The sequence below is a fragment of the Trichoderma aggressivum genome, assembly GCF_033847375.1.
Source record: "Trichoderma aggressivum f. europaeum strain CBS 100526 chromosome Unknown scaffold_061, whole genome shotgun sequence".
Classification (NCBI taxonomy): Eukaryota; Fungi; Ascomycota; class Sordariomycetes; order Hypocreales; family Hypocreaceae; genus Trichoderma; species Trichoderma aggressivum.
Window position 1 is genome coordinate 151,310 of NW_026946427.1, and position 24,262 is coordinate 175,571.

The following is a 24,262-nucleotide window of genomic DNA, read 5'->3' on the forward strand; positions in this document are numbered from 1 at the left end:
TGTCAGGCTGGACGGGACCCTTGCTCAGACAACGATGAACTCGACGCTCAAAGCGCCTCCGTTGTTCCAGACTGACGGGGGGGAAGCGGCACTGCCTTCTTTGTTCTTCATTGGGTGCGTCCTGTTTGCGACTATTGCTGACCTCGACGCTAAGTTTTGCAGCATGTCCATGTGCAGCTGATGCTGGGGATCGAGAATGTCACTGCACTCCCTTTGCCATCATGACGCCACAACACCACCACGATCCCGAACCGATAATCGATAGATGCATGGCGATTACCGAGCCCGATGAGATTTCGACCACGCCGACCAATGCGCATCTCGCGGGCCAGCGGACAGGCTCGGTATCGCGGTCCAGTCGGCCTTTTGCGGCATCATTGATTCCCAGCCAGCCGAACCGAATCGTCATCAGCCAGTCCTGGAAGCGCCTCCTTCCGGGGCGCAGATTGCGCGCTCAACAGACGGCGGGTGTTCGAAGTAAAACCAAAGAGTCGCTGGATGCTTCGGCGCGCCCTCCAAACAGCCGGGCGGGCATGCAGTCGGCATCTAGGCTCGGGGTCCGTCTATGCCAGCCCATGCATCGATGTCCAGCGCATAACTAACGACATGGCGTATATCAGACACTGCAGCTTGGAAAGTATGCGCACGAGGAGGAAATGCCCGTGTGGCTTGTCAAGCTATTGGAAACGGAAGGCGACCTTCGTGCCGGTGGTAAGGGGCATCTTTGCGCTCGTGACTCGATTTGCAAATAGACTGGCTAACACTGCCGCCGCGCAGGTGTCATACCAGCCTTGAAACAGCTGCTTGATTTGAGCTCGCGGACCGAGTATGCGTATCTATGCCATCCGGATGTCCAACATGTGGCAAAGCTAAACAGAGAAGGTGATCGGGGCCTCCTCATACCACACAGACGACCGCAAGTAGAAGCGAGCAACTTACCCATAGTCATATAGGTGCATTCTGCGGCTATCGCAACATACAAGTCCTCTCCTCTCACATTATTGGGGCACGCGCGACCGGGTGGGAGCAGCTAGGAGATGATATTCCTGGCATCTTCCAGATTCAAGATATGATCGAGGCTGCCTGGGATCGCGGGTATAATGCTCGGGGTCGAGTCGAGACAGGAGGCATCCGAGGGACGCGAAAATATATTGGAACGCCAGAGGTAAGTGGCCTTTTTTGGTGGTTACCCTGGCCCGCGCTTTCATACTCATCATCTACATCACAGGCCCAGGCATTTTTCGCAAGCATGGGGTTTCCGTGAGTATTATTCAAACATGTGGTCATTTCCCTCGGGGGACTAACGATAGAACCAGGTGCTCGGTACAGGCTTTCAAGGCTTCCAGTGAAGACGACAATGCTTCGCGCCGCCTGTTGAGTGCAATCGAGCGTTATTTCCAACAAGGTGCGGTAAGCTCTATGGACAACAAAGTGCGGCCTACTCTGCTCCCGCCTATATATCTGCAGCGACCTAGTAGGCTCTCCTCCCCTTTGGACCTGAAACCACTGGGCATATCAAACTAACAGAGGTCTCCAAGAACATTCTCTTACGATTGTCGGGCTGGAGAAGCACAAGGGTGGCGATGTTCAGCTCCTGGTATTTGACCCCGAGTTCCAGAGCTCTAGTACAGTCGTCCGTCTTGCTGGCAAAGCCACCCCACGCAGGCAGTCCAAGGTAACCAAGCTTTTGGAGCCCTATCGCCGCAGCGCTACGCACTTGGAGCGTTTCAACGAATTTGAAGTTCTCTAGTAAGGAATAACCATTTCGTATTATCGCGAGGGATATGAGCTAACAATGTGGCCAGTTTGACCAGACACAGCCAATCCTGAGAACAGGGTAATAGTCATCATGTTTAGGGTATGAAGTGATTTTTCGATGCGTTAAACAGCGTTGAGATGTTTGAATTACTGTTACCGAGTTGCAATAAATCGATGTGTAAATCGCCGTCAGTTTTTCATTAGTTGCATAGATACTCCCTATTTACCTAATTACATAATTCTAAAAGCCCGCTATCCATACCAAGATGCATTTACTGCAATTCCTTCGACATCTGAGAACGGTCATCCATTCGCCTCCCCCAACAAAGATGTAGCACGAGTTTCAGCTGTTCTACATCTTGAACCCTGGCATGTATGAAAATGGTCGTGTCGGATCTGGACAACTCGCTCGAGAATCTAATTAAGACGTTTAATGAGCTCAATGCCACCACTGTGGATGAACTCTTCTCAGAGCCGAGCCCTCTTGAGTTTATGCGTTATGTGGCCCGTAACACGCCGTTTGTGATTAGAGGAGGAGCCTCGAGCTGGAAAGCAACGAAGAAATGGAACGCTGCTTATTTGAAGACGGCTCTTGAGGGCCAGTTTGTCAATGTTGCTGTTACTCCATTTGGGTAAGAATACACACGGGATTCATCGATACATCATCTCCCTGTTTATCCATCTAACAGCTGAAATCAACAGAAATGCCGATGCTCCAACGCTTTCTTCGGAGCATCAGGCCACCGTCATTGCAAAGCCTCATGAAGAGACTCAGCAATTCGGCGACTTCTTTGCATACATCACCCAGCAGGAGACGGATCCGAGGTTTCCTCTCGACTCTGAAGTGAGATATGCCCAAACTCGTGAGATACAGACTCTTCTTTCTCCTCATACCACTACTATACTGTGTATTGATATTTGAGTATTCACTAATTTGCGTTTAAAGAAAACGATAATCTTCGGGATGAGTATCTTCCGTTGTATCCCGATGCTCTGAAAGACATTCCCTTTGCACGGATCGCCCTGGGCAAAGAACCAGATGCCATCAATCTATGGATCGGAAACTCAAGATCCACGACGTGCCTGCATAAAGACAACTTTGAAAACATCTTTGTGCAGATTGTGGGCAGGAAGCACTTCGTCCTGCTACCGCCACTGCTCCACGCATGCGTCAACGAGGATCTACTTCTGCCGGCAACGTACGTCCGAGAGGGCCAGGGCTTCGCGCTTCGCCTGGATCCAGATTCTCCTCCAGTGCCGCTGGCGACCTGGGATCCTGATGATCCTGGACGAAATGCTTCGCCCCTATCTGCGTTGGCAAAGCCTCTCCATGTGACTCTGGATCCTGGAGACATGCTCTATCTCCCTGCTATGTGGTGAGTGAGCCCAATACTAATGAGAAAAGTCTTTATTCTTAGTATTCTATGCCGAGTTTTTGCGCCTCTTTCTTCTCACTAAATCTCTTCTCCAAGGTATCACAAGGTCAAGCAGTCCTGTATCGATGATGGCGAAGGGTTCGTCCTAGCTGTAAACTATTGGTATGTCCAAAAGATGCAAGCGCCTGCGAAAAAAGCATTGCTTTCTAACATTCTATATTAGGTACGATATGGACTTCAGCGGACCCCTCTATCCCGTTATCTCATTTCTTCGCGAACTTGGAACCAAAAAGCAGTCTATGCTTCCTTCAGATAAATCATCGCATAGAATCCAACCTCCGACTGCGGAGTAGAATTAATATACATGGCCGCACGCTCACCCCTTATTTCTTCCTCTTTTGAATTCGCTTCTGTGCTCGCAGCTCCTTCTTCATCCTGGCGTCGACAATTCTGTACCGTCCCTTGACACCCTTTGGTCGGCCCTGGATACCCTTGTTTAAGCCCCTGGCAACAACGAGCTTAGCTGGCTGTCGAGGCTTTTGACGGTTGGCCCTGCTAATAAGCTTAGATATGCTCTCCGCCTTTTCCTTCTCCGTCATGCCTTCATCAGCAGCAAGCATGTCTGATTTCTTCTTCAACTTCTCCAGCTTCTGGGCCGTCTTGAACTTCTTTCGTGCCTTTGCTTCTCGAACCTTCTTGATCGGTCGGGCGTTGAAGGCTCTCAGTTTCTCCTTGATGGCATTGGCCGCTGTCTTTGATATTGGCTTCAGGGCCTTATCGTGTTTACCTTCGTCATCAAGGAACCATTCAGGCAATCCGTCCCTGTCGCGGAATGCGCGCTTATTGAAACCATCGTCGATAGCATCGTGAGTAGTCTTCTGTCCTGTGGCAAGTTGGTGTGCTAGAGTCATTGCTTCGGCCGTGATGATATCAATGTCTGTTTCAAGTCAGCAATGTTCGTCTTAGTAATAATTCGACGGTGAGTAAACTTACCAGGTCTTCCATCTGCTCGTCGCCTCTCTTTGTCTTCCCAATTCTCATCATCGTCCATCTTGACGACTTCGAATCCACCGTCATCCTCTGAATCATTTTCCTGTCCATTCAGGGATGTCTTTTGTGTTGCTGTCCGCGTGGGTAGCACTTGTGAGCGCGTATTCGTACTGGATGCCTCAATCGTCACATCATCCTCTCCCCCAAGGAGAGAGCCTCCAGTTATCTCTTTGAAGATATCCTGGCTAAAGAATGCGGATGCTTTTTTGGACAAGCCATCTTGAGTTTCCCCTGCCTGGCCATCTAAATCCGTTAGGAATCCGTTTGTAGGTAGTGAGCCATCTTCATCGTCATCGGATGTGTCATCATCTTCTTCCAGCTCGCTTGCGTCACTCTCTGGCTCTTCACCTGCTGAAAGGCCCTCCCACTCGTCATCTTTGTGCTCCTTCCTCGCCTTTTTTGCCCGGTACTTGGTGTCCGCCTCCGATTTGCGCTCTCTGAATTGTTCGTACATGGCATCGAGCTCAGTCTCCAGCACGTCTTCTTCGCTGTCGCTCTCAACTGGCTCTGTAGAGATACCCTGATCAAGATCTTTCGAGTCTTTTGTATTTGATACGGCCATTTTGCCCCGAGTGAAGCGGTTCATGCCACCGGTCTTGTCAATCGTCTTCAGAGAAAACATGGCTCCCTCTCCCAGCGGTCCTGATTCTTCCATACCGATATCCATAGGCGCCATCATATTCAGCTGCATCCTAATGATCTCTTTGCGCTTTTGTTCATTCTCTTTGCGCCTCTCTCGCTTCCTCTTGGAGTTCTCCGTATCCTTCAGGGCTTGTAACTCTTCCTGTATTCGCAATTCCTCGTCCATCGATTCGACTCCAGCCACTTCCTCGGCTTCAGCAGTAGTTGCTGACTTTTTCTGCGAGAGGCCGAAGATTTCTCGCACCCTCAATCTCCATTTGAGAAGAAGTTTGAATTCCTTGCGCCCAAGAACTTTCAGATCGGCGCAGCATTCCCGAATCTCCGCAGTAGTTTCGGGCAGCTTGTCCAGAGCAGCAAGCGCAATGTCGCCATTGGGTGCTTGAGTAAAGGAGAGCTTGTTGTAGGAACCAAGAATGGCTATGGGATCATTGGTCTGGATGAAACTGCTTGCCGCAATTTCTTTGAATTGTATGTAATCCCCTTCTTCATAACCATCACGCTTCCGCTTCTTCACCTCTGGATTATAGACCTTGGCTTCATTGTTCGGGGTGGCGCCGGAAAGCTCTGCGAAGACTGATCTCGGGTCCAAGAACCGAGGATCAATGTGCTTGGGTGCTTTGTAACCACGGCAAACGACGAAAATTTCGGCCGAGACGTTTCGAGAAGAGGGGGGTTTAGTGGCTTCGACTTTGGTGAACAATTGATTCAGCACCCATAGGAGCGGGTTGTAATCTTTGGATCTGAAGACCTTGGTCACAAATGTTCCTCCTTCGGCAAGAAATTCCGTCGCGAGTTTCATGGACTGAAGCGCGAGTTCTGCTTGGTTGAAAGAGTCCTGAGCCCAGGCAGTACCAACATTGGGGGCACCGTCGTGCAAAACCGTATCTGCTTTCCAAGTTTTGAAGTGTTGGCGGATGGTAGCACGGCACTTGTCTGTAGTGATATCGCTCTGGAAGGTGATGACTCTAGGAATGGGCTTGATGGGCGCCAGGTCGACTCCAACAATCAAACTGTTGACTGGCATAACCTCTGCTGCAACCTGACACCATGACTATGGGGATATTAGCCTTTGCCTAGTAACTCACAATCCTCTCCAAACAAGGCAGTAAAAACTTACACCTGGCGCGGCGCAAAGATCCAGCAAGACCTTGCTCTTTTCCAAGAATCCATACTTCTTGTTCAGCTGAATCAACTTGAAGGCGGCACGAGCACGGTAGCCCTTTTCTTTGGCAAGTTTGTACCACTTGTCCAAACGGCCTTTGCCGTGCTTTTTTTGAATCGCCATGATGTCGGATGCAGCGACAATGGCAGAGAAAATGGCATGCGTCTCGCAGGCACTTGGAGCAAATCCAGAAATTTCGTCGGAAAGTTGCGCCGATAACGACATCACGTGGCGATAAGAAGTGGGCTGTCCTCGGCGCCCAGCGGCATTGCTTTAGCTACCACTGCTAGTCTATAGGTACCCGATATTCCAGTCGGATCAATGCAAGCTCTATTCTGCCATTGCAACAGACTCCGAAGCTTCACTCCTGTCTTGTCTGTCTTGAGGCGGTGCCGGGCCATATGGTCGTCAACAGAGCAGCTGCCCAGACTGCAAGAGCCCGACCACGATGAGCGGCCGGTTCCTTGCAGCTAGTCTGCGGCCTGTGGCGGCAAGAAATACCTCCGCCGCCACCAGAGTTCGTCACTTACACCGATTTCCAACAGGAGGCCTGTTGCGGGCAGATGCCGCGATCCGGGAGACTCGAAGACGCATGTGGTTTGGCGGCAATTCCTTCCATAACCAGGTTATCGTTCGAAATGCCTCCTTTGTTCGCTTCTTGCCGAAGCTGGTGGTGAAGTTTGCTAGGATTCCTGCCATGTTTGGTGGGCTGGCCATTGGCACTTTTGCCTGGGTTCAATACCAAGCTACACGTATGTCATCCTCATAGATATGGTAGATTTGGGGTGGCCTTTTGCTCACTAATTTCAGAGGCTGGCAACTATGCCATCTCCATCTTCCACGATACCTTGGACACGGTGACGGGCACAGCATCTAGTATATACGGGAGTGCCAAAGATGTAGCAGACCAAACACGGCAAGGATGGGAAAACACAAAAGAACGGGTAGAGGTGCCAGCTTGGTTGAAAAAGATGTTGGGAACGCCCGAGAGTTCAGGCTCTGGGGGCTCAGGAGGACCCAATGGCGATCCTAAACACAGTAAAGTCGGCGCCGCTGCAGCTGTTGGTGCTTCGGCTGCCGCTGTTGGCTACGACAAATCGGATGAAGAAGATCCACGGGATGCGCTACAGAGCTCCAAGGATGATCAGATGATGGTATTGACGAAAAAGATGATTGAGATTCGAAGCATACTGCAGAAAGTCGGCCAGTCCAGCTCTCTTACTTTGCCGTCCATCGTCGTCATTGGCTCGCAATCGTCCGGAAAGAGTTCAGTACTGGAGGCCATCGTCGGCCACGAGTTTCTTCCCAAGGGAAACAACATGGTTACTCGGAGGCCGATTGAATTGACTCTTGTGAATACACCCGACTCGCCTGAAGAATATGGAGAATTCCCAGATCTTGGTTTACGAAAAATATCCGACTTTTCCTCGATCCAGCGAACATTGACAGAGCTGAACATGGCAGTTTCAGATGCAGAGTGCGTCTCGCACGACCCTATTCACCTGACCATCTATTCTCGCAACGTTCCTGATCTTTCCCTCATCGACCTACCCGGCTACATCCAAGTTGTGGGGCAGAACCAGCCACTGCAGCTGAAGCAGAAGATTTCGGAATTGTGTGACAAGTATATTCAGCCTCCAAATGTCATTCTTGCCATCTCTGCCGCAGATGTCGATCTGGCCAACTCGGCAGCCCTCAGGGCATCTCGCAGAGTCGATCCCCGAGGTGAACGAACTATTGGAGTTATTACCAAGATGGATCTGGTCGATCCTGCCCGTGGCGCCACCATCCTCAATGATAAGCAGTATCCTCTTCGATTAGGCTACGTTGGCGTTGTATCAAAGGCGCCAGCATCACAGGGCCTTTTCAAGATGGGCTCATCAGATCTCCTCTCCACCATCGCCAAGAATGAAAACTCTTTCTTTTCCTCACACCCACTCGAGTTTGGACCGGACGCAGGCGTCAATGTGGGCACAATAAATCTTCGAAAGACATTAATGCGTGTTTTGGAACAGACCATGTCATCTAGCTTACAGAGCACAAGCGACGCCATTAGACAAGAGTTGGAGGAGGCCACATACGAGTTCAAGGTCCAGTACAATGATCGCCCGCTGTCCGCCGAATCTTACCTTGCCGAGAGTCTCGACGCTTTCAAGCACTCCTTCAAACAATTTACTGAGGGATTTGGGCGCCCGGAAATGCACGAGCTTTTGAAGAGCGAGCTTGATCAAAAGGTGCTGGACCTGCTGGCCTCACGATACTGGAATAAGCCAGTGACAGACCTGGCGCCAGCGAAATATGATCTCGATAATATCGCCGACCTCCCCAAGGCTGATCCTGACTCTCTTTACTGGCGTCGCCAGCTGGACGCTTCGACCTCGGCCCTCACCAAACTTGGAGTTGGACGCCTGGCAACAACGGTCATCGCCACATCTCTTCAAGCTCACGTTGACAAGTTACTGACCAACTCAAGCTTTGTGAGCCATCCTTTTGCAAAGAAGGCCATAGTTGAAGCCGCGTCGACCATTTTGAATGAGAGGTTCTACAGCACCAGTGATCAGGTCGAGAACTGCATCAAACCCTTCAAATTCGACATCGAGATTGACGAAAGAGAGTGGAATCATGGCCGTGAGCATGTCGGTAGTGTGCTGAAGAGGGAACTGCAAGACTGCGAGGCTGCACTGGTCAGTTTAGAACCTGCTGTCGGTGGACGAAGGAAATTAAGGGAGGTCATGGCCTTTATAGATAAGGCGCGAAAGGGCGACATCACCGTAGAGGGCGATGGGCGAAGTGGTGCAGGAGGGTTTAGCGCTGCTCTTCTAAGTAAAGGTGATTCCCGCCCTCACTCCCCAAAAGGCTGCTCATAACGCCATGGTTTGTGAATTCTAACATTGATATAGGCAGAGAAGCTGTCTTCCTTCGAGACAGGGCCGACATCATCAAGATGAGAATGCTTGCTGTCAAAGCCAAGCAGTGCAACAATCCTAAGAACAAGTATTACTGCCCCGAGGTCTTTTTGGATGCTGCAGCAACCAAACTAGCTTCCACAGCTGTTCTCTTCCTGAACGTGGAGCTGCTTTCCGAATTCTACTACAACTTCCCGCGTGAATTGGATCTTCGTCTTGGACGACACTTGTCCGCGGATGAAGTTGAGAAATTCGCAAAGGAAGACCCCAAGATCCGCCGACATCTAGATGTCATCCGGAAGAAGGAGCTCTTGGAGTTGGTGCTTGAGAAAATGGACAGTCTGCGACAGCTAGAAGGAAGGGACAGGGAGCATGGAGCAAACGGAAGAAGAGGAGCGTCGAATAAGGACCGAGGACGGTGGGGGCTCTTCTAAGCCTGCCTGTTATGACAAAACCCCAGATTGCAGGCATTCTGCGCCAGTCAGCTATGGCTTGTTTTAACTTATGAACCTTGAATGTGTGGTGACGATATCTCTCCACTAAGTTATGATTGCTCATTATGCTTCATTGATTATATAAACTATGTCTACCGCGTCAATCTATGTACTTAGTCTAGTTTAACAACACAGAGCGCTGAGGAAAGGAAATATGCGCTCCTGACAATGCCTTTGAAATCAAATGGTGGCATCAACAATAGTTTCTAGAGTCACTTCCCACCTCACGTTACCCCCCGTCCCATAACCCTCTCCTAATCTGTTTTGGATCAAGGCCGAGATGCGATTGCGCAGCTTTCCCAGCGCGAGCTCATCGTACCCATTGGTGATGATGACTTTTAGGTTGGCCATGCACAGGCCATAGTGAACCTGCCAGAATTGAGCACCGTCTACACGGGCAATGCCCGACTCGGATTCAATCTCACGGAGGACAGCCGTGACGCCAACGTCACCCTTGCTCCCGCCATAGCTCATAAGGAGCATCAATCCCTGAGCAACAGCAACGCGCATGCCTAAACTGAACATTGCAAGGGAAATGACGGCGCAGATTAGCCGGTCAAGCCAGTCATACAGGGAAATGGATAATAGAGGCAACAATGAAATCAAGGCAGAGAAGAAGAGGGTGAGGAAGTGAAACGGGTTGGAGAGGATGCTGGGCAGAGTAGACAGATAGGACACTCTCATAACTTTGGCAATGCGCGCGTGGTTCTTCAGACCATAGGCAGACACGAGCGTGCTCGCAATGGCAGCCGCCGACACAAGGTCAAGAGAACCTGTAGAGATTCGATCGTGTTCGTGCTCGTGGTGAGCTTCGTGGTTACCGACAGATTCGAGAATATGTTTTAGATTGTGCGAGAGGAGGTCAAAGCCGCCGAAGAGTAGGAAAATAGACATGGCGAATCCTGCCAGGATCTCGGCTCGCTCAAGGCCAAACGGGTGTCTAATGCTGCTGCGACGCCAGACTTCGAAATTGCCCAGCACGTCGACGACGACACACACGGCAGCGCTGCCGGCATCAAAGAAGACGAGGTGAGACAGGGCCATTGCCGCAAGAGAGCCACCTGACCGATAGAAGATGAAGATAGCAATAGCGACATGACACAAGCCCCAGTAGAGCCGCATTCGCTGGTCCCGCTGGAGGCTCCTCCATGCTTCTTTAATGGTAGGCGTCGGGAGGGAGGCGGGGAGGACGGGAGGCGGCCTTGGGGGCGGCTCTTGGAAGATTTGATGCTGGGCGGATACACTACTATGCTTGTAGCGATGTCCACGACGCTGGCCGACGTTCTGTTGGTCAAAGTGTCAGTTGAAGGCGATACGAATACAAGATATCTTGGACAGTATGGACGGACAGATTTGACAGGTGTGGTAGATATCACTTGGGTCTGGAAATTGAAGGGATTGGGAGCGGTGGCTCCTTGACTGCCGTTCTGCAGGGCTTCCGACTCTGAAGACATGATGCGCGATGAGGTTTGCTGGCGGCTTGAGAGGGACAAGCAAGTCGTGGGCCGAGAGGCGTTCGGTCGGACATGCAGCAGCGCCCGGATGTAGATGTAGAGGCAGGACGAAACTGCAATAGAGATGAGGATGGGAGATCTGGCGAGCACTTGAATTCCCTCAGCCGCGACGCGATTACTCTGTCATGATCATGGAGCTCGCAGAGGCTGCCAATTGCAACTGCAAGCCCAAAAAGTTGGAGCTGGGAGTTGGAGAGGCGGTTGGGAGGCGTTTGTCTTTGGATGTGCCCCTGCAATGCGGAGTAGGTACGGTGTACCTTGGCTTGGCAGTTGAACTGACTGGAGCGCGTCGTCTCCATTTACAGCGAATGTGTTGTGAGTGCTGTACTGAGTACCCAGGTATCAGGTACCCGTATGCGTCAGTAGACACAAAGTGCATGTGCATCCCTTTGAGTGCCAAATGGTCCATCCGAAGAGGTATCTTCCTGGGATTGTGGCCAATTAAGTCGCCATAATTTGGGAGTACATTAGCTGCTGCTAAAATGAGCCCCGAAAGCAAGTATCGAAATTCAGATCAGTACGTTAAGCTACATAACGTCAATGATTAACACAGCGATGAGGCGACCTTTTTACAGGTAGTAAATAAAGTCCTTGATTGTGCCCAGTCCGTATAGAAACAAAGTGGATACAGATACTTGTATTGGACCATTTGGCACTCAAAGGGATGTACGCCCACCAGTGCCAGGTGGTAGTAGTATGTGCTTTTTAATTTTTCAATTTTAATTATTCCATTCATTTACTTACCTGTATATACCTCTTTTTGTGTCTCCCATTGACCACGATGAACACTTCTAATGTAGGCGAGTGGCCTTCTGCTGTGTGACAGATCTTAGGTACAAGCACATGTACTCTTGGTACCTGAACCCGGCGGTGTCTCCCCTGGATAAATGCCAAGTGGCAGGTATCGGGTACCTCTCCTTGGACAGCAAATCACCTGCGAGTACTCATGACATCCATCCCTTGAGTGATCGCCCGACGGCACCTTCTGGGTATGGTATGGCCAAGGCTGGCAGATCTCCGATACGATACTAATCCCGGAATGTTGCTTATACACTGGGTCCCTTGATTCCAAGGTCCTGCAACAGCTCACACCACCAGCTGCAGAGGCTTTTTGCAATCATCACCTCCTCACACCACCAAACTCGCCTCATACCATTGCTCTGTGAATAGCGCCAATCGCAAGCCAAAGGACTCAGCGAAACAATGCTCAATCCCAAAGCGTGTCGCAAATGATCTGGTATCTGCTCTATCCACTGCGAGGGTGAGGAACTCCCCCAACTCATCACAAGAAACCGCAGCTTCACCAGAGCTGACTGATTAACCCTAGAACAACAGAGGCCCCAGTCCTCTCAGCGTCTCACCCGCTTCGAAAAGTCCTCACTCGCTATGGCCGCCATGCCTCCCGCTATGCAATCACCACGCTGCTCCTCTCTGCCGCCATAGCGGCCTTTCTGATCTATCCGCTGCCCTTCATCTACACCAGCCATGTCATCAACGGCGCCTCAGCCCTCCCTCGCCATGTCTGGACCGCTGCTCAGCCGCTTCCGTATGACAGCGCCGCCAGTCCCGACATTGTCATGCGCTCCATCTGGGTCCATTCGAGCTACATGCAGGCACTTAGTCCCGATATTCTCCTATCGGCCCTTGATCTGCAGGATGCGCTCCTAGGCGACACCAGAGACTTTGGTCCCGGCAGATCTTCTGGTCTGCTCCCCCCTAGCGACTCCGAATCCCAATCTCCCCTGACTCCAGCACAGCGGGATGCCCTCCACATCGTCAATGGCTTGACCGACCAGTCGTGGATATTACAATCGCCGTTGCTGTACTGGAATTGCTCCCGCGATCGCATCCTCGCTGACGAGGATATTTTGGCCACGGTCAATGACAAGAAGAACCACACCACTCCCGCAAATATCACTCTACGGCATTCTATTGTTTTCAGTGGGAAGCGTTTTGAGGACCGCCGCTTGTTGGCCGCTGATGCTCTCGTCATCACTTTACTGTATCGAACTGACTCCCCCGTTGGCCGCCAGTGGGAGGCTGTAGCACGATCGTTACCTGTCAAGATGGGCGACAAATGGGATATATATCCTCCGAGCGGCAATGTGTCAACCAGTCAACTGTATGAATTTCAATTCAGGCCCATGTCGGTGCAGGATTCCATCATTCTTGCCCTGGCTTATACGCTGTCCTTGGTGTACTTTCTCCAGCAAGTGTCCAAGGTTCGCGCTGTCAAGTCAAAATTTGGTCTGATTGTCACCGTCGTGATGCAGATTATCATGTCGATTGCCGCAAGCTTCACAATCTGCGGCGTCTTCAAGATCGACCTGTCTGGCATCCCTCGAGCCGCATATCCCCTCGTCATCTTATCCATGAGCTTGGAGCATATCCTTCGCCTAATGGACGCTGTAGTCCGCACTCCCTCGGGAGAAAACACAAGCAGCAGGATAGGGTCTGCTTTTGGAGAGACTGCGCCTACTGCCCTGGTCAGCACTGTCCAAAACTTTTTGATTCTCCTCGGCTTATCCTATGCTGTCACCCCAAGCGTCTCCGCATTTTGCATCTTTGCGGCAATTGCCATTGTGCTCGACTTTTTCTTCCTATCCAGCTTCTTTATCTCGGTCCTTAGTGTTGATGTGCGGCGAATGGAGCTTGGGGATGCTCTCGCCAGAGAGGCCATGCGCCGCAAACGAAAAGCACGTCGTCCTCGGGAGAACCCATCCTGGATGAAGCGTATGCTTGAAGGGAAAATTGCATTATCAACACGCATTGCGGGAACAATCGTCATGATAAGCTTTGTCATCATCGCGCAGTCTCACTTTTTCGGTGGCGGCGATATCTCTCAGAGGCTGGCTCACCTATACAATGGCCAGGATTTGGAACCCAACATGTCATCGCTCAAGGCATCCCCTTTGGAGGATATCCACCAAGCAAGGACTCCTACGTCCTGGCTGCGGCTGCAAGATCATGATGCCGCCCGTGAAATAATCCGCCTCATCAAACCTTCAGCCTACAGCTACATAGCTAGAGTCTATGAGCCTTTAGTGTTTGTAAAAAAGGGGTCCAACCGAGTGCCGATGATGAAAGAACCCGCGCTACTCCCAGCGATATACGACTTTGCGCATCACCAGCTGCGTACATTCGTCTTCATCGACATTGTTGTGGTTGCCTTGCTGCGTCTCCTCGTAAGCTACCTACTGCCTGAAGACGAGACCAAGGCGGAAGAGCTGCAGGACTCGAGTGACCAATCCAGCCTATCTGTGAAAACGCTCTCCGGGGGGCACGCGCTCGATATAGCTATGCTCGCCTACTCACCAAGAGGCTACGTTATATCTGTTGGCCTAGACCGTATGATTCGCCTGTGGGATCTTAACCATAGGAATAAAGGCCCAATTTCTCACCTGGAAAGGGAAATCGTGGTAAAATTCCCCGTACTTGCAGTTGCCATGAGTGAAGACTCGGATTGGCTGGCGATCTTATCATCCGACATGGTCATCTTTTGGAATATGATAGCCCATGTCCACGGCTCTTCCGTGGCTGTAGAGACCTACAACCAGAAGCCAGAGTCCTTCTTTCTGGAACCAACTGCATCATCGGATATTCCAAGAGTGGTCATAGTATGGAGGAACGGAACTGCATTAGACGTAGACCCGGCCCCGAGAGAAACCCGCGAGACCACCATCTGTCCAGGATTGACATGTGCCCGCCCACTTCTGAGAAAAGGTGAATGAATTCACGATCTGTCCTTGTTGTCGTATTAGAAGTATATTTGACTAACGAGAATGATTCCTATCTACGCAGTTGGCAACCATCCGAGGGTCTCCCTTGTAGCAACATCTCGAAATGGAGATGTACATATCATGGAAAGAAACGGGCTATTGTGGGAAAGGCGAAATCTTCTTTCTAGAAGACTTGCAAGCGATGAAATACACCAAGTCGTAACCCTCTCACCACTCCCCTATTTCCTTGTATCATCCAAAACGGATCTTCATCTTATAAGCCTGGATGATGGAATTACCTCGTGGAGTTTCTCCGTGGCGGAGATGCGGCCACGCTCGCTCTCGTGCGCCTTCACCTGCCATCGATCGCCAAGTGCCTTGCCATTAGGGCTGACATCCTTCACGTTTAGCTACTTGGCGCTGGGCTCAGGCGACTGTGTTCTACACACGTTTACGCCTCAGGATGAAGACGACGCGATTTGTCTGCAGAACATGGACGATATAGGTACCAGCAGCGGATGGTGTAGCTGGGCTGATGCAAAAGAACGGAAGAAGCACATCGGCAATCCTGGTGTTTGGAGTCTCTTGTCCGATGGGAGCACATTAGGTCTTCGTCGCCGGCCCCGCACCGAGCCGAGAAGTCGACATGGACATCAACGCCAGGCTACATCGGGAGTACGGAGTCGCATACCGAGCACACGAAGCCGTGATTCTGGGGCCTTCAGCTGCTGGGAGTTGTGGAGGGCGGCGTCGAGTGACTGGGACGAGTTGGACGAAACCGCTCCACTGTTCTCCGACGAAGATGCAGGGCACTTGGTTGTTTGTGAACTGGGTCCCAGCGTAAGAGTCGGGCCAACATCGGTAGCCTTTGCTTATGGGAATGTTATCAAGCTGGCAACGTTGAGCGGGCACAAGCCCTTTGACGCAGGAATCGAGGACGTCAGTCGTGAATCGCCGATGAATGTGCCGACACGGCGTCGCAAGATGGGGGCAGCAGTTAGGTCTGGAGCATTAGGCTAATGCCATGGCAATTTTGAAAAGAAAAGAACAAGAACAAGAACAAGAACAAGAACGAGAACAAGAACAAGAACAAGAACAAGAAAAGTTGAGAATCATTGGACTGATCCTCCAGGACGAATAAGTCGGTGATATCTATCAGTGAGGTACTCACCACTGATATTGACCGACGTGAAGACATGAATGCATTACCCAAAGCTGATCAATATGGACATACTATAGAAAGGGGGATACAAGCCATATCAAGGAGGGTACTGAGTCAAAAGCCTCCTCTATCTATCTCAGGGCGCTGGCGCGAAACAGGCTTCTGATGACTACCATAGCAGTGAGCTCGGGCGTATCATAGCTGTGCACGATTAAAGGGAAAGAATATGCTTAAGATCATAGAAGAGAAATTTCCACCAATAAATGAACAGATAGACAAATACATAAATAATAATCTAAACATTAACTATAGGGATATATATATACCAACATAAACTGTAAACATGCTATGTGTTTATTAGATTCACTTGAAGTGGTAGATAGATACGCTTTATGCACGCTGGGGAAAAAATACACGGCGAAAGGCTGGTTCGTAAATGAGGATTCATGAGCTCTTCCGCGGAATGAGGTGACTCGCATCGTTCGGTGAGGGGTTTGATCCCGGCCGGCTGCGGTCACCCATGAGAGTTTTGAGGTTTATATTGGATTTTCCATGCCGATGGGAGGAGTTGTGCCTGCGGTGGGGGCTGTAATCAAAGCCTGGGCTTTGCTGTGAAGTGTGTTGCTAGATCCAAGGCCACGCCTCATCATCTTACCCAACACGGTAACTAATTCACAGGCATCGCGAAACATGTCATCGTCCATGCCTTCCGTAGCCTCATACACCTCATTAATCGTAGTTCTTGCAAGGCTGCGGCTGGCATTGGCGTCGTGAACGCATTCATACAGAAACGCTGCGTATTCTGTCTTGACCGACAAACGCAAGGAGTGGGAGCCCCATAGAAGTTTATCAGCTAACTCCGCAGCCTCTTCAAAATATTGATTAGCTGTGGGCAGGTAGTCTTTGGCAGGCAATAAGAAAGAGAGCGAGAGCGCCGATACCGGGGCTTCAAAGCCAGGAGGGGGGCCAACGGGGCCTCCTTCAAGGGAATGATGCATGGCATGTTGGTAGTCATCCGCAACCTGGCCAGTCGGCACGGCGTCGGGATCCCAGCCCGGCATGTTGGACACGCGGGGCGAATTTCGAAAGAGCACAAAGATGTGATAGAAGCTGGCACGCAACTTATATGCCAGGACTTTCAGCTCGACACAATTGCTAACAAAGGGAATGACGTATTCCTGAAGCATCTTGAGCCCTTCGCGTGCCAGCCAAAGGATGCGCATGATGTTTTCATGGAGCGTAGCATCAGGCTTGCGCTGCTTCTTGACCTCGACGAGCTTGTCAGAGAGCCTGAGAGAAAGGCCCAGGATCTTGTAGAGCGTTGACGAGAGTATGTTGTTATCATTTTCAACGCTCCTGGCCATTCGACCCAGGTACTTTTGATCCACCTCGGATGACGCCATGGAAAAGCGATGCTTCCGTAAGTCGAGTGGTAAAAATACAAGTTGAGCAGATGGGCAAGAAAATTTCAAGAAAGAGGCTTCACGGAGCCCTCAAAATGATCGAATTTTTGGTGCTGATAGATCAAAGAAGAAGAATCTCGGTTGGATATCTGGTGCGACAGTGCCAATAGGAGATGTGGATTGAAACGAGCGGGTATGCGACGAGGTCCCTAGATACCAAAGCACACCGTCAGTAACTATCCAAGATTGCAGTAGACTTAGTATATAGGCCATAAGTCAAAGTTAGAGAAGGAATTCAGGCTGAAGCAGTACAGGGGCGAGTTCACAGAGCCGCCGGTCGACAGCCATATTGGCCAACCTATAGCGTAACATGAGCAGCAGGAGATGCCTGGGTAGACAGATGTAAGGATGGCTGCTCAAGCGCCATGTTGAACGTCAAGCCTGGTTACGCAGAAGCACGCCCGCATTGCATTGCAGCAGTCCAGAAATGCGGACTTCTGCCTCCCCTGACACAGACACAGCCTCCTATCATGGAAAGGGACTCTTGAAGCGCATCCAAACCCCTGGTACCGCTCTGCTAGCTAGAGTCATTTGCGATTGGTGCCCGTCTTGCGAATCTCGACCGAGGCTCGTTGAAATATTGCCTGGTAGGTACGCTGTGTATTTCTGGACTCGTGCTACGAGACAAGGGGGGAGATGGCATAGCAAGCATCGCACGACTTACCTATAGTAGTCAAGGAAATATCAATAAACTTTATATCCTGCAATTGGGTTTGACGGCGCTAGGGCTGTGTGTCGCTGGTGAGAGTGCAGAGGTAAAGTTGGTTGACGGGCGCGAAAGCGACTCGGCATTGACAGGGTGAAGCGTCATTCAGCCCCAGCGCGCGGGCTGTGCTCGCGTATATTGGCAAAGTCCACGCGTTGTACAAGTACCTGCATCTGTTCGCTTAACATCTCCCCGCGACAGGGATTAATGAACAGACCAGTCATTTATTAGCCGTTTATACTCCATTGTAACACTAGAGAGTTAGGTAATCAGGCGACTGTGCATGGACATGAGGATCAATCAAAAAGAAAAATCACTAGAAATATAAAATGAAGATATAATTGCGTGTGATTTTCACACTAAATGTTGGTATATAGTGTACATGATAATAGCATATTCCTCCCTTTCCAGATTCATAAATGCTGGCTTCATGCTGCCTCATCCAGCCATTCCGTCATCCTATCCAATCAATAAGCCTGAGAGGGTTGGCGATGGGAAAAAGCCAGGCTACTCGACAGTTTTGTCGAATACAAGGCCTAAACGTTGAAATGATTGCGTATAAATAGATAAAAATATTGTTTGTTCATAACACATTTGGGAATAGACTTGAATCCCATCCGTCTGAATCGTGAGTCGTTGATTGTGGTATGTGCCGATTCCTGAGAGATGCAATCTCGTCTGATATCTCAAAGACGTGCAACTCTTTACATGATGGTGCAGCCCAGGGTAGTGTGGTACTCGTCCTTCTGGACCTGAGGCTTGGCCATGACGGTGCAGCCCAGGGTAGTGTGGTACTCGTCCTTGTTGGTCTGGGGCTTGGCCATGACGTTGCAGCCGAGGGTGGTGGTGGACTTGTCAGTCTTGGTGTTCTGGAACTTGGCCATTTTGATGATGGTTTGTGGGTTGAAGAAGTAAGATTGGTGAAGAGATGATGCGATTGAAGCTGTTGGTGATGGACTGATTTTTTTGTTTCCAGATGGCGGAAATCCTAGGCCTCTTTATACCATTGCAACTGGATGTGAAGATGGCCTGCGGGATTCCAAGTTGCTTCGGAGAATTGTTTCGGCCCCTGTTCCAAAGCATTGTTCCTGGGCTAATCAATCGTCGGGCTTCTTCATGTCGCATTGGTGCATTGATCTATCATTCACATCATATCCTATTGTTCTCGAATGTGGGGTCGAATCGCCCATGTAGTCACTTCTTTGCATTATCGCCTTCATATTGTTCTTGGCTCCGCTTCGACTTGAGGCAACGCCTCCAGCTGACCAACATCACTTTAGTAGCTCCCCATAACGTGCGAAAATCAATCAACTGAGCATTGGCTACCGGTCGCCCGAGGGAACTGTGAGATTCTTCATATTGTCATCAGCAAATAGTTCTATTATTATCATTAGACTTGAAGCTAGAGCCGTATTTGTGTCTGCGTTTGGTGGATTGAGGGATTGTATTTCTTCTAATTTTTAACCTTTTTTTCTTTCCATTGGAGGCTGGTGCTTCTGATAGCTCGTTGGACTCTCATAGTCCCACCCATTGTTAAATTGCCCATTTCAATTCGTGCCACTAACAGCGAGCCTATCGTAGTCGTCAGTATGTCTTGCATTACAGGTGGGTCTGTTTATATATCGTACTTCATCAAATGGTCCATAAAAGTCTGCAGGGAAACATCATCAGTGAAAATGGTTTGGGCAGATGTTGCCCCCACACCGCCGTAAGGTCCCGTCGTGTGCGTGGTTGACGGGTTAAGTTTGGATAGCAGGAATCTGGCTTGGGAGCCGCCTGCATCGCAAATGATGAATCTAGGCAGCGGAAATCGATCTGTGATGAGGTCCTAAGGAGCAATGTTAGCCTTTACTACATAAGTATTCACTTCATATGCTTACTCTGGCATCTTCCTTTGGCTGTTCCAACAGAGCAGCAAAGTTTTCGTATCCTTCTTGCTCTTGGTAACCAGCCTTCCGCCACTCAGCAATAGTTTCGCCATGGAAGATGAGAATGTGGAAGAAAGTATCCAGCAGCAAGATATGGGTCGGCTGAATGGACGCAGAGTCGAGTAGCACTGGCTGGCCGCCGTCCTGATCAAATGTGTACGAGTCCAGAGTGGGTTGAATCATGACGAGGGAGTTGCTGACGTCTTCGTGGTTCAACACATGACGATAAAACGCAGTCTCATCGGGCGAGTTGTTGAAAACTTGTAGGAACTGACTTCTCCGGAGGTGGAACATGAACTGGGGATAGAGGGTGAAATTCTTCTCCAAGCGGAACGACGTTGGGTCATCTTTGCGATAGTCTGCAAATCTGGAGCAAAGCCGAATCAACATCCTATCCACCCAGCGAAGCACATCGGGGCCATCGTCGACTTCGGCCTTGAAAACAGCTATCCGCGACATGAGGACTGCTGCTGCCTCTTGGTCGAAAGACTGTGCAATAGCCGGGTCTCCGGCAGGGCCACTCAAGTTTCGAGCAATAGTTGTTACTCGAAGGTGGAACTGGCCCGAGGAATGCTGGTAATATGTCAAGAACTGCATCATTCCCTTTTGGGGTGCCTGTTGATGAGCTGCCGGTCCTTGGTTGGCAACTTCAAAATAGATACCATAGCTGGAATTGGGGTCGATGCCACACATTTTCCATGAGCAGGTATTACCAATACCACATTCTGTCTCACCAACCGAGACCGACTTCTTGTTGAGGGATACTGCATGTCCGATTAGGCCAGTGACTTTAAGCTCCTTGGTCGTCAGCACCTCGAGCACTGCATTGAAGCCCATTAGGAGATTATCGTCGCCGTCCTTTTCGAATATGCGGACAAATGATTGCTTGAACATCGAAGATGTGAAGCTGTCGGTGAGAATCATATGACCTCCTGTCGAGTTGCAAAGCCCCTTCATTTCCAATAAGCCAACCTGGTCGAGGCAGCCTGCGAATATATCTATGATGTGCCCATTATGAGCCGTGCGCTTGGCAAGGTTATCGTAGAACTATCAGCCATGTTAGTTTCCCGCGTAGTGATACTCTATTCAATCTCAATGACTTCACCTTCAACGCCTTCTTGTAGCACTTGACATTATCGCGATCAATGTCGTGATGTGAACGAATCGGCTCCCTTAATTCCGGACCGACAACCATGCCGGGGCCTTCAGTGGCAGGCCCGCCAGCAAAGAGCATGATGCGGCCACCAGAGTTTTGGAATGTTGACTCCATCAGCCCGATGGCAACACTCAAAGCGACACCTGTGCAACGAAGGCTTCTCCGGTCGCTGGCAGTTGGCCAAGGATCTTTTTGTAGTGCCTCCAGAACCTTGGTGAGCTGGAATTCGGCTTGCTGAACAGGCAGGAGAAATCTCGTCGCAGCTCCGGCATTCATTGGGCGACCTGCCTGTGGTGGCACTCCAGGTCGTACACCCTGAGAAGACAGCCCTAGCATATCTTGGACATTCTTGGCGGAGTAGTCCTTGCTTCCGCGGAAAACATACGATTTGGCGCAACCTTCATAGCCAATCTCGTGGACTTGGGCCTAGGAACAGTTAATTCCCGTTCACATACAGAGGTGTAGAATAAGCATACCATGGTACCGTAAGTGATGAGGCCAACCAGCGCATTTTCCGGGAGCAGGCTGAGGCTCATGACGAGTGATTCCTTGAGTGCAGACAAGCTGTCCTCCTCTTGACATAGATCAACCACGTACAGGAACAGAGGTGGCGCAGGGGCAGGCCTTGACAGCCTATATTCGATGGTAGTATTGGCAGGGTGCAGCTCCGGTGGGATCGCATTCGCGGTGATGTCCTTGTAATGCGCCGGGAGCTGGTTTCTTGACAAACAGAATGGGCAGATCCATACTCGAGCACGAACATCGACTTGGCTAATATGTCCATCAGTTAGACGCCCTACACGAGAGATCAAGGAAACCGTTTAGCTGCGGGAGAGCTTTACCAGAACGGATTGAGGACCGATCGACAAGGCTGCTTGCATGTGACGGGCTCGAATTGAAGTAGAGGCGTCTCGGGCTTCTCTTTCAGCGGGGTGAATAGAGCGCCAATGGGCACTACTAGTCTCGAGGCTTCCTGTTTGATCTATGAGCAAGCAGGAAGTGTACGCAGAACGGGATCAATACCATTCGAGAGCTGGGGAAGACATTCCAGCTAAGGCGAACGCCATCGCGATCTTCCACCTCGCTCCATTGCTCCTTGACTGCTTCGTAGTCCATTGATAAATCGAGCCAAGTCGCTGGACGCTCAGCTCAGCCGGATGATGTGTTGGCACAGAAAGTACAGCTTGGTTGGTAGGGCCGCAATTGATGTGACGCGGGTGTGGGATTCTCGGGGTTGCTGAGGGAGAGGGTTTTCGACTGGTTTGTATATCATTTGTTTAAAATGATAACACGTTTGCAAGCACGAGCACCGCTATGAGGACAGCTAGCAGTCTAAGCTGAGACTCTGGACAGCGTGGAGCAATAAGGCCCCACTTGAACAATCAACATCCCGCGAAGCAATCATCGTTATAGAGGGGTTATCGTAGCAACCCGTTAGCAGCTTTGCTAGCAGTCTACGGGTAAACTTGTTAGCGAGCTGGCTGTACGAAGCAGTTGCGTACCTTGTCCATTCTTGAATGCGCAAGCATACCCTGTAATATATTGACCCTTTTTTCTATTCTTCAGATTTGACATCTATTGCCTGAGCCCAGTCTTGAATTTATGGTGACGAGAAAAACTACTTTCATGTTCGAAATGCATAAAGAAAACGTATAATTATCCATTAATCCTAGCGGCTGTTGTGGCCTCTCCGAGCCTTTCAAGGACGCTTCGGCAGATGCCCAAATACAGGTAACTACTAAGGTACTAAGGTACTAAGTACATACAGGTATACCTTGTCTGCCAGGTGCCAGGTACAGGTAGGTAAGCCTGGTAGGTCATCTTTCATCATCATATCTTTGTGTCGCAGATTAAGACCACGGTGACCTCTTATTTGTGGACACTTGGAACCAACTTCCCAAATGCAATCTGTTTCCTACATACCTCACTGCCACTCCGCGATCCTCGCTATTCAGACCTCCCTCTCCATCCACTTCCTCTTGTGACGCCGAACATCGACGACCATCTTTCTGACATCACCGTTCGCCATCTGCCCAGCTCACAGCCCATCGGGTCACTCACAAGGATATCTGCGGCCAATGGCGGCGTCAACTAACACTAAATCCCCCACTATTCGACGCATACGTTAGTCCCCTCTCCCCGACCTCTTCAAGACAGGAGGGCAGAGAGTCATGTCTCATCCTTCGTAGAAGCACTAACTCGGGCATCTCCCAGTCCGCGAGGCTGCAGAGCTCTCAAATGCGCCGTCTCCCGATTACACCGCGGAGCCATTAGAGTCGGATCTCTTTGAATGGCACTTCACCCTCCGAGGCCCTCCAAATTCCCCATACAGCCAGGGTGTTTACCATGGCCGTATTATCTTGCCTCCAGCGTATCCTCTCCGGCCTCCAAGCTTTCGCTTCTCCACTCCAAACGGCCGCTTCGAGGCCAACCGGGAGATTTGCCTTAGCATAAGTGGTCACCATGAAGAGACATGGCAGCCAGCCTGGGGTATCCGAACTGCCCTTGTCGCGTAGGACCTCCACGTTCCATCGCATGTCCCTATCAGCCCTTGATATCTAACTGATGACGGTAATGACACAGGCTCCGCAGCTTCATGGAAACGGATGTTCTAGGTCAACTAGGTGGTCTGGAGACCACTGAAGCGGTCCGCCGCCGCCTTGCTCAAGAATCAGCGTCCTTCAAATGCGCAGTCTGTGCCAGAACAAACGCCGACATCATCGCTGAATGCGAAGACCGCTGTAAACAAACCGCTTCTCCATGCCAGGATATATCAATTCCCGCCGAGCTAAACATGGGCTGGAGAGATGAGCTGGAGGCTGCTGGGAAGGGCCAATCACCCTCAGCTCATCCGTCAAAGGGCTCACGTGTACCTGATCGAAATGATGAGATCTCTGACGAAGCTGAGCTGGCAGAGGGATTTGTCCAGACCGCACCCAGTATCCCAAACAACGTAGTCGCACCATCACTCCCGATGCCCTCCCCCGAAACTCGGCGAAACTCTTCAACTGCTAATCAGACAAGAGCCGGAAGCGATGGAGTCCCACCGTGGATAGACAGAGTGATTATAGCTTTGGTCATTTTGTTGTTTGCACTTGTTCTCAAAGTTTTGTTTAGTACATAACCAGCCGCCCTATAGTTGGGAAGAGGGCTTTCTGGGGCTTCCTCCCCCCCTTGCATTTGAACAATCAGTAATATTTAGGTCAGATGCGCGAAGTAGACATCC

At 50.5% G+C, this 24,262-nt stretch overlaps 10 protein-coding genes across 10 annotated transcripts; 5 read left to right on the forward strand and 5 right to left on the reverse strand.

Moving 5' to 3' along the window:
* Nucleotides 1-34: 34 nt before the first annotated feature.
* On the forward strand, nucleotides 35-1,750 carry Triagg1_9935 (uncharacterized protein; the record flags this gene model as incomplete). The annotated part of the gene is made up of 8 exons (XM_062904947.1): nucleotides 35-114; nucleotides 155-557; nucleotides 621-711; nucleotides 778-882; nucleotides 954-1,165; nucleotides 1,229-1,260; nucleotides 1,317-1,474; nucleotides 1,539-1,750. The coding sequence occupies 8 exons, from the start codon at nucleotides 35-37 to the stop codon at nucleotides 1,748-1,750; spliced, it is 1,293 nt and encodes a 430-aa protein (XP_062751155.1).
* A 389-nt stretch (nucleotides 1,751-2,139) lies between these two features.
* Nucleotides 2,140-3,487, forward strand: Triagg1_9936 (uncharacterized protein; the record flags this gene model as incomplete). The annotated part of the gene is made up of 5 exons (XM_062904948.1): nucleotides 2,140-2,390; nucleotides 2,461-2,621; nucleotides 2,705-3,134; nucleotides 3,231-3,296; nucleotides 3,358-3,487. 5 exons carry the CDS (start codon nucleotides 2,140-2,142, stop codon nucleotides 3,485-3,487), a joined length of 1,038 nt encoding a protein of 345 aa, XP_062751156.1.
* Nucleotides 3,488-3,517: 30 nt separating this feature from the next.
* Nucleotides 3,518-6,213, reverse strand: Triagg1_9937 (uncharacterized protein; the record flags this gene model as incomplete). The annotated part of the gene is made up of 3 exons (XM_062904950.1): nucleotides 3,518-4,071; nucleotides 4,128-5,877; nucleotides 5,944-6,213. 3 exons carry the CDS (start codon nucleotides 6,211-6,213, stop codon nucleotides 3,518-3,520), a joined length of 2,574 nt encoding a protein of 857 aa, XP_062751157.1.
* Nucleotides 6,214-6,436: 223 nt separating this feature from the next.
* Triagg1_9938 (uncharacterized protein) lies at nucleotides 6,437-9,328 on the forward strand (the record flags this gene model as incomplete). Its single annotated transcript, XM_062904951.1, has 3 exons — nucleotides 6,437-6,740; nucleotides 6,799-8,817; nucleotides 8,889-9,328. 3 exons carry the CDS (start codon nucleotides 6,437-6,439, stop codon nucleotides 9,326-9,328), a joined length of 2,763 nt encoding a protein of 920 aa, XP_062751158.1.
* A 240-nt stretch (nucleotides 9,329-9,568) lies between these two features.
* Nucleotides 9,569-10,842, reverse strand: Triagg1_9939 (uncharacterized protein; the record flags this gene model as incomplete). Its single annotated transcript, XM_062904952.1, has 2 exons — nucleotides 9,569-10,672; nucleotides 10,738-10,842. The coding sequence occupies 2 exons, from the start codon at nucleotides 10,840-10,842 to the stop codon at nucleotides 9,569-9,571; spliced, it is 1,209 nt and encodes a 402-aa protein (XP_062751159.1).
* A 1,289-nt stretch (nucleotides 10,843-12,131) lies between these two features.
* Nucleotides 12,132-15,641, forward strand: Triagg1_9940 (uncharacterized protein; the record flags this gene model as incomplete). The annotated part of the gene is made up of 3 exons (XM_062904953.1): nucleotides 12,132-12,163; nucleotides 12,230-14,519; nucleotides 15,084-15,641. The coding sequence occupies 3 exons, from the start codon at nucleotides 12,132-12,134 to the stop codon at nucleotides 15,639-15,641; spliced, it is 2,880 nt and encodes a 959-aa protein (XP_062751160.1).
* A 678-nt stretch (nucleotides 15,642-16,319) lies between these two features.
* Nucleotides 16,320-17,186, reverse strand: Triagg1_9941 (uncharacterized protein; the record flags this gene model as incomplete). The annotated part of the gene is made up of 1 exon (XM_062904954.1): nucleotides 16,320-17,186. The coding sequence occupies one exon, from the start codon at nucleotides 17,184-17,186 to the stop codon at nucleotides 16,320-16,322; it is 867 nt and encodes a 288-aa protein (XP_062751161.1).
* A 1,194-nt stretch (nucleotides 17,187-18,380) lies between these two features.
* Nucleotides 18,381-18,836, reverse strand: Triagg1_9942 (uncharacterized protein; the record flags this gene model as incomplete). Its single annotated transcript, XM_062904955.1, has 2 exons — nucleotides 18,381-18,411; nucleotides 18,661-18,836. 2 exons carry the CDS (start codon nucleotides 18,834-18,836, stop codon nucleotides 18,381-18,383), a joined length of 207 nt encoding a protein of 68 aa, XP_062751162.1.
* Nucleotides 18,837-19,499: 663 nt separating this feature from the next.
* Triagg1_9943 (uncharacterized protein) lies at nucleotides 19,500-22,152 on the reverse strand (the record flags this gene model as incomplete). The annotated part of the gene is made up of 7 exons (XM_062904956.1): nucleotides 19,500-19,524; nucleotides 19,581-19,780; nucleotides 19,833-20,927; nucleotides 20,986-21,462; nucleotides 21,513-21,807; nucleotides 21,879-22,018; nucleotides 22,060-22,152. 7 exons carry the CDS (start codon nucleotides 22,150-22,152, stop codon nucleotides 19,500-19,502), a joined length of 2,325 nt encoding a protein of 774 aa, XP_062751163.1.
* A 962-nt stretch (nucleotides 22,153-23,114) lies between these two features.
* Triagg1_9944 (uncharacterized protein) lies at nucleotides 23,115-24,160 on the forward strand (the record flags this gene model as incomplete). The annotated part of the gene is made up of 3 exons (XM_062904957.1): nucleotides 23,115-23,160; nucleotides 23,251-23,548; nucleotides 23,620-24,160. 3 exons carry the CDS (start codon nucleotides 23,115-23,117, stop codon nucleotides 24,158-24,160), a joined length of 885 nt encoding a protein of 294 aa, XP_062751164.1.
* Between the last annotated feature and the right edge of the window lie 102 nt (nucleotides 24,161-24,262).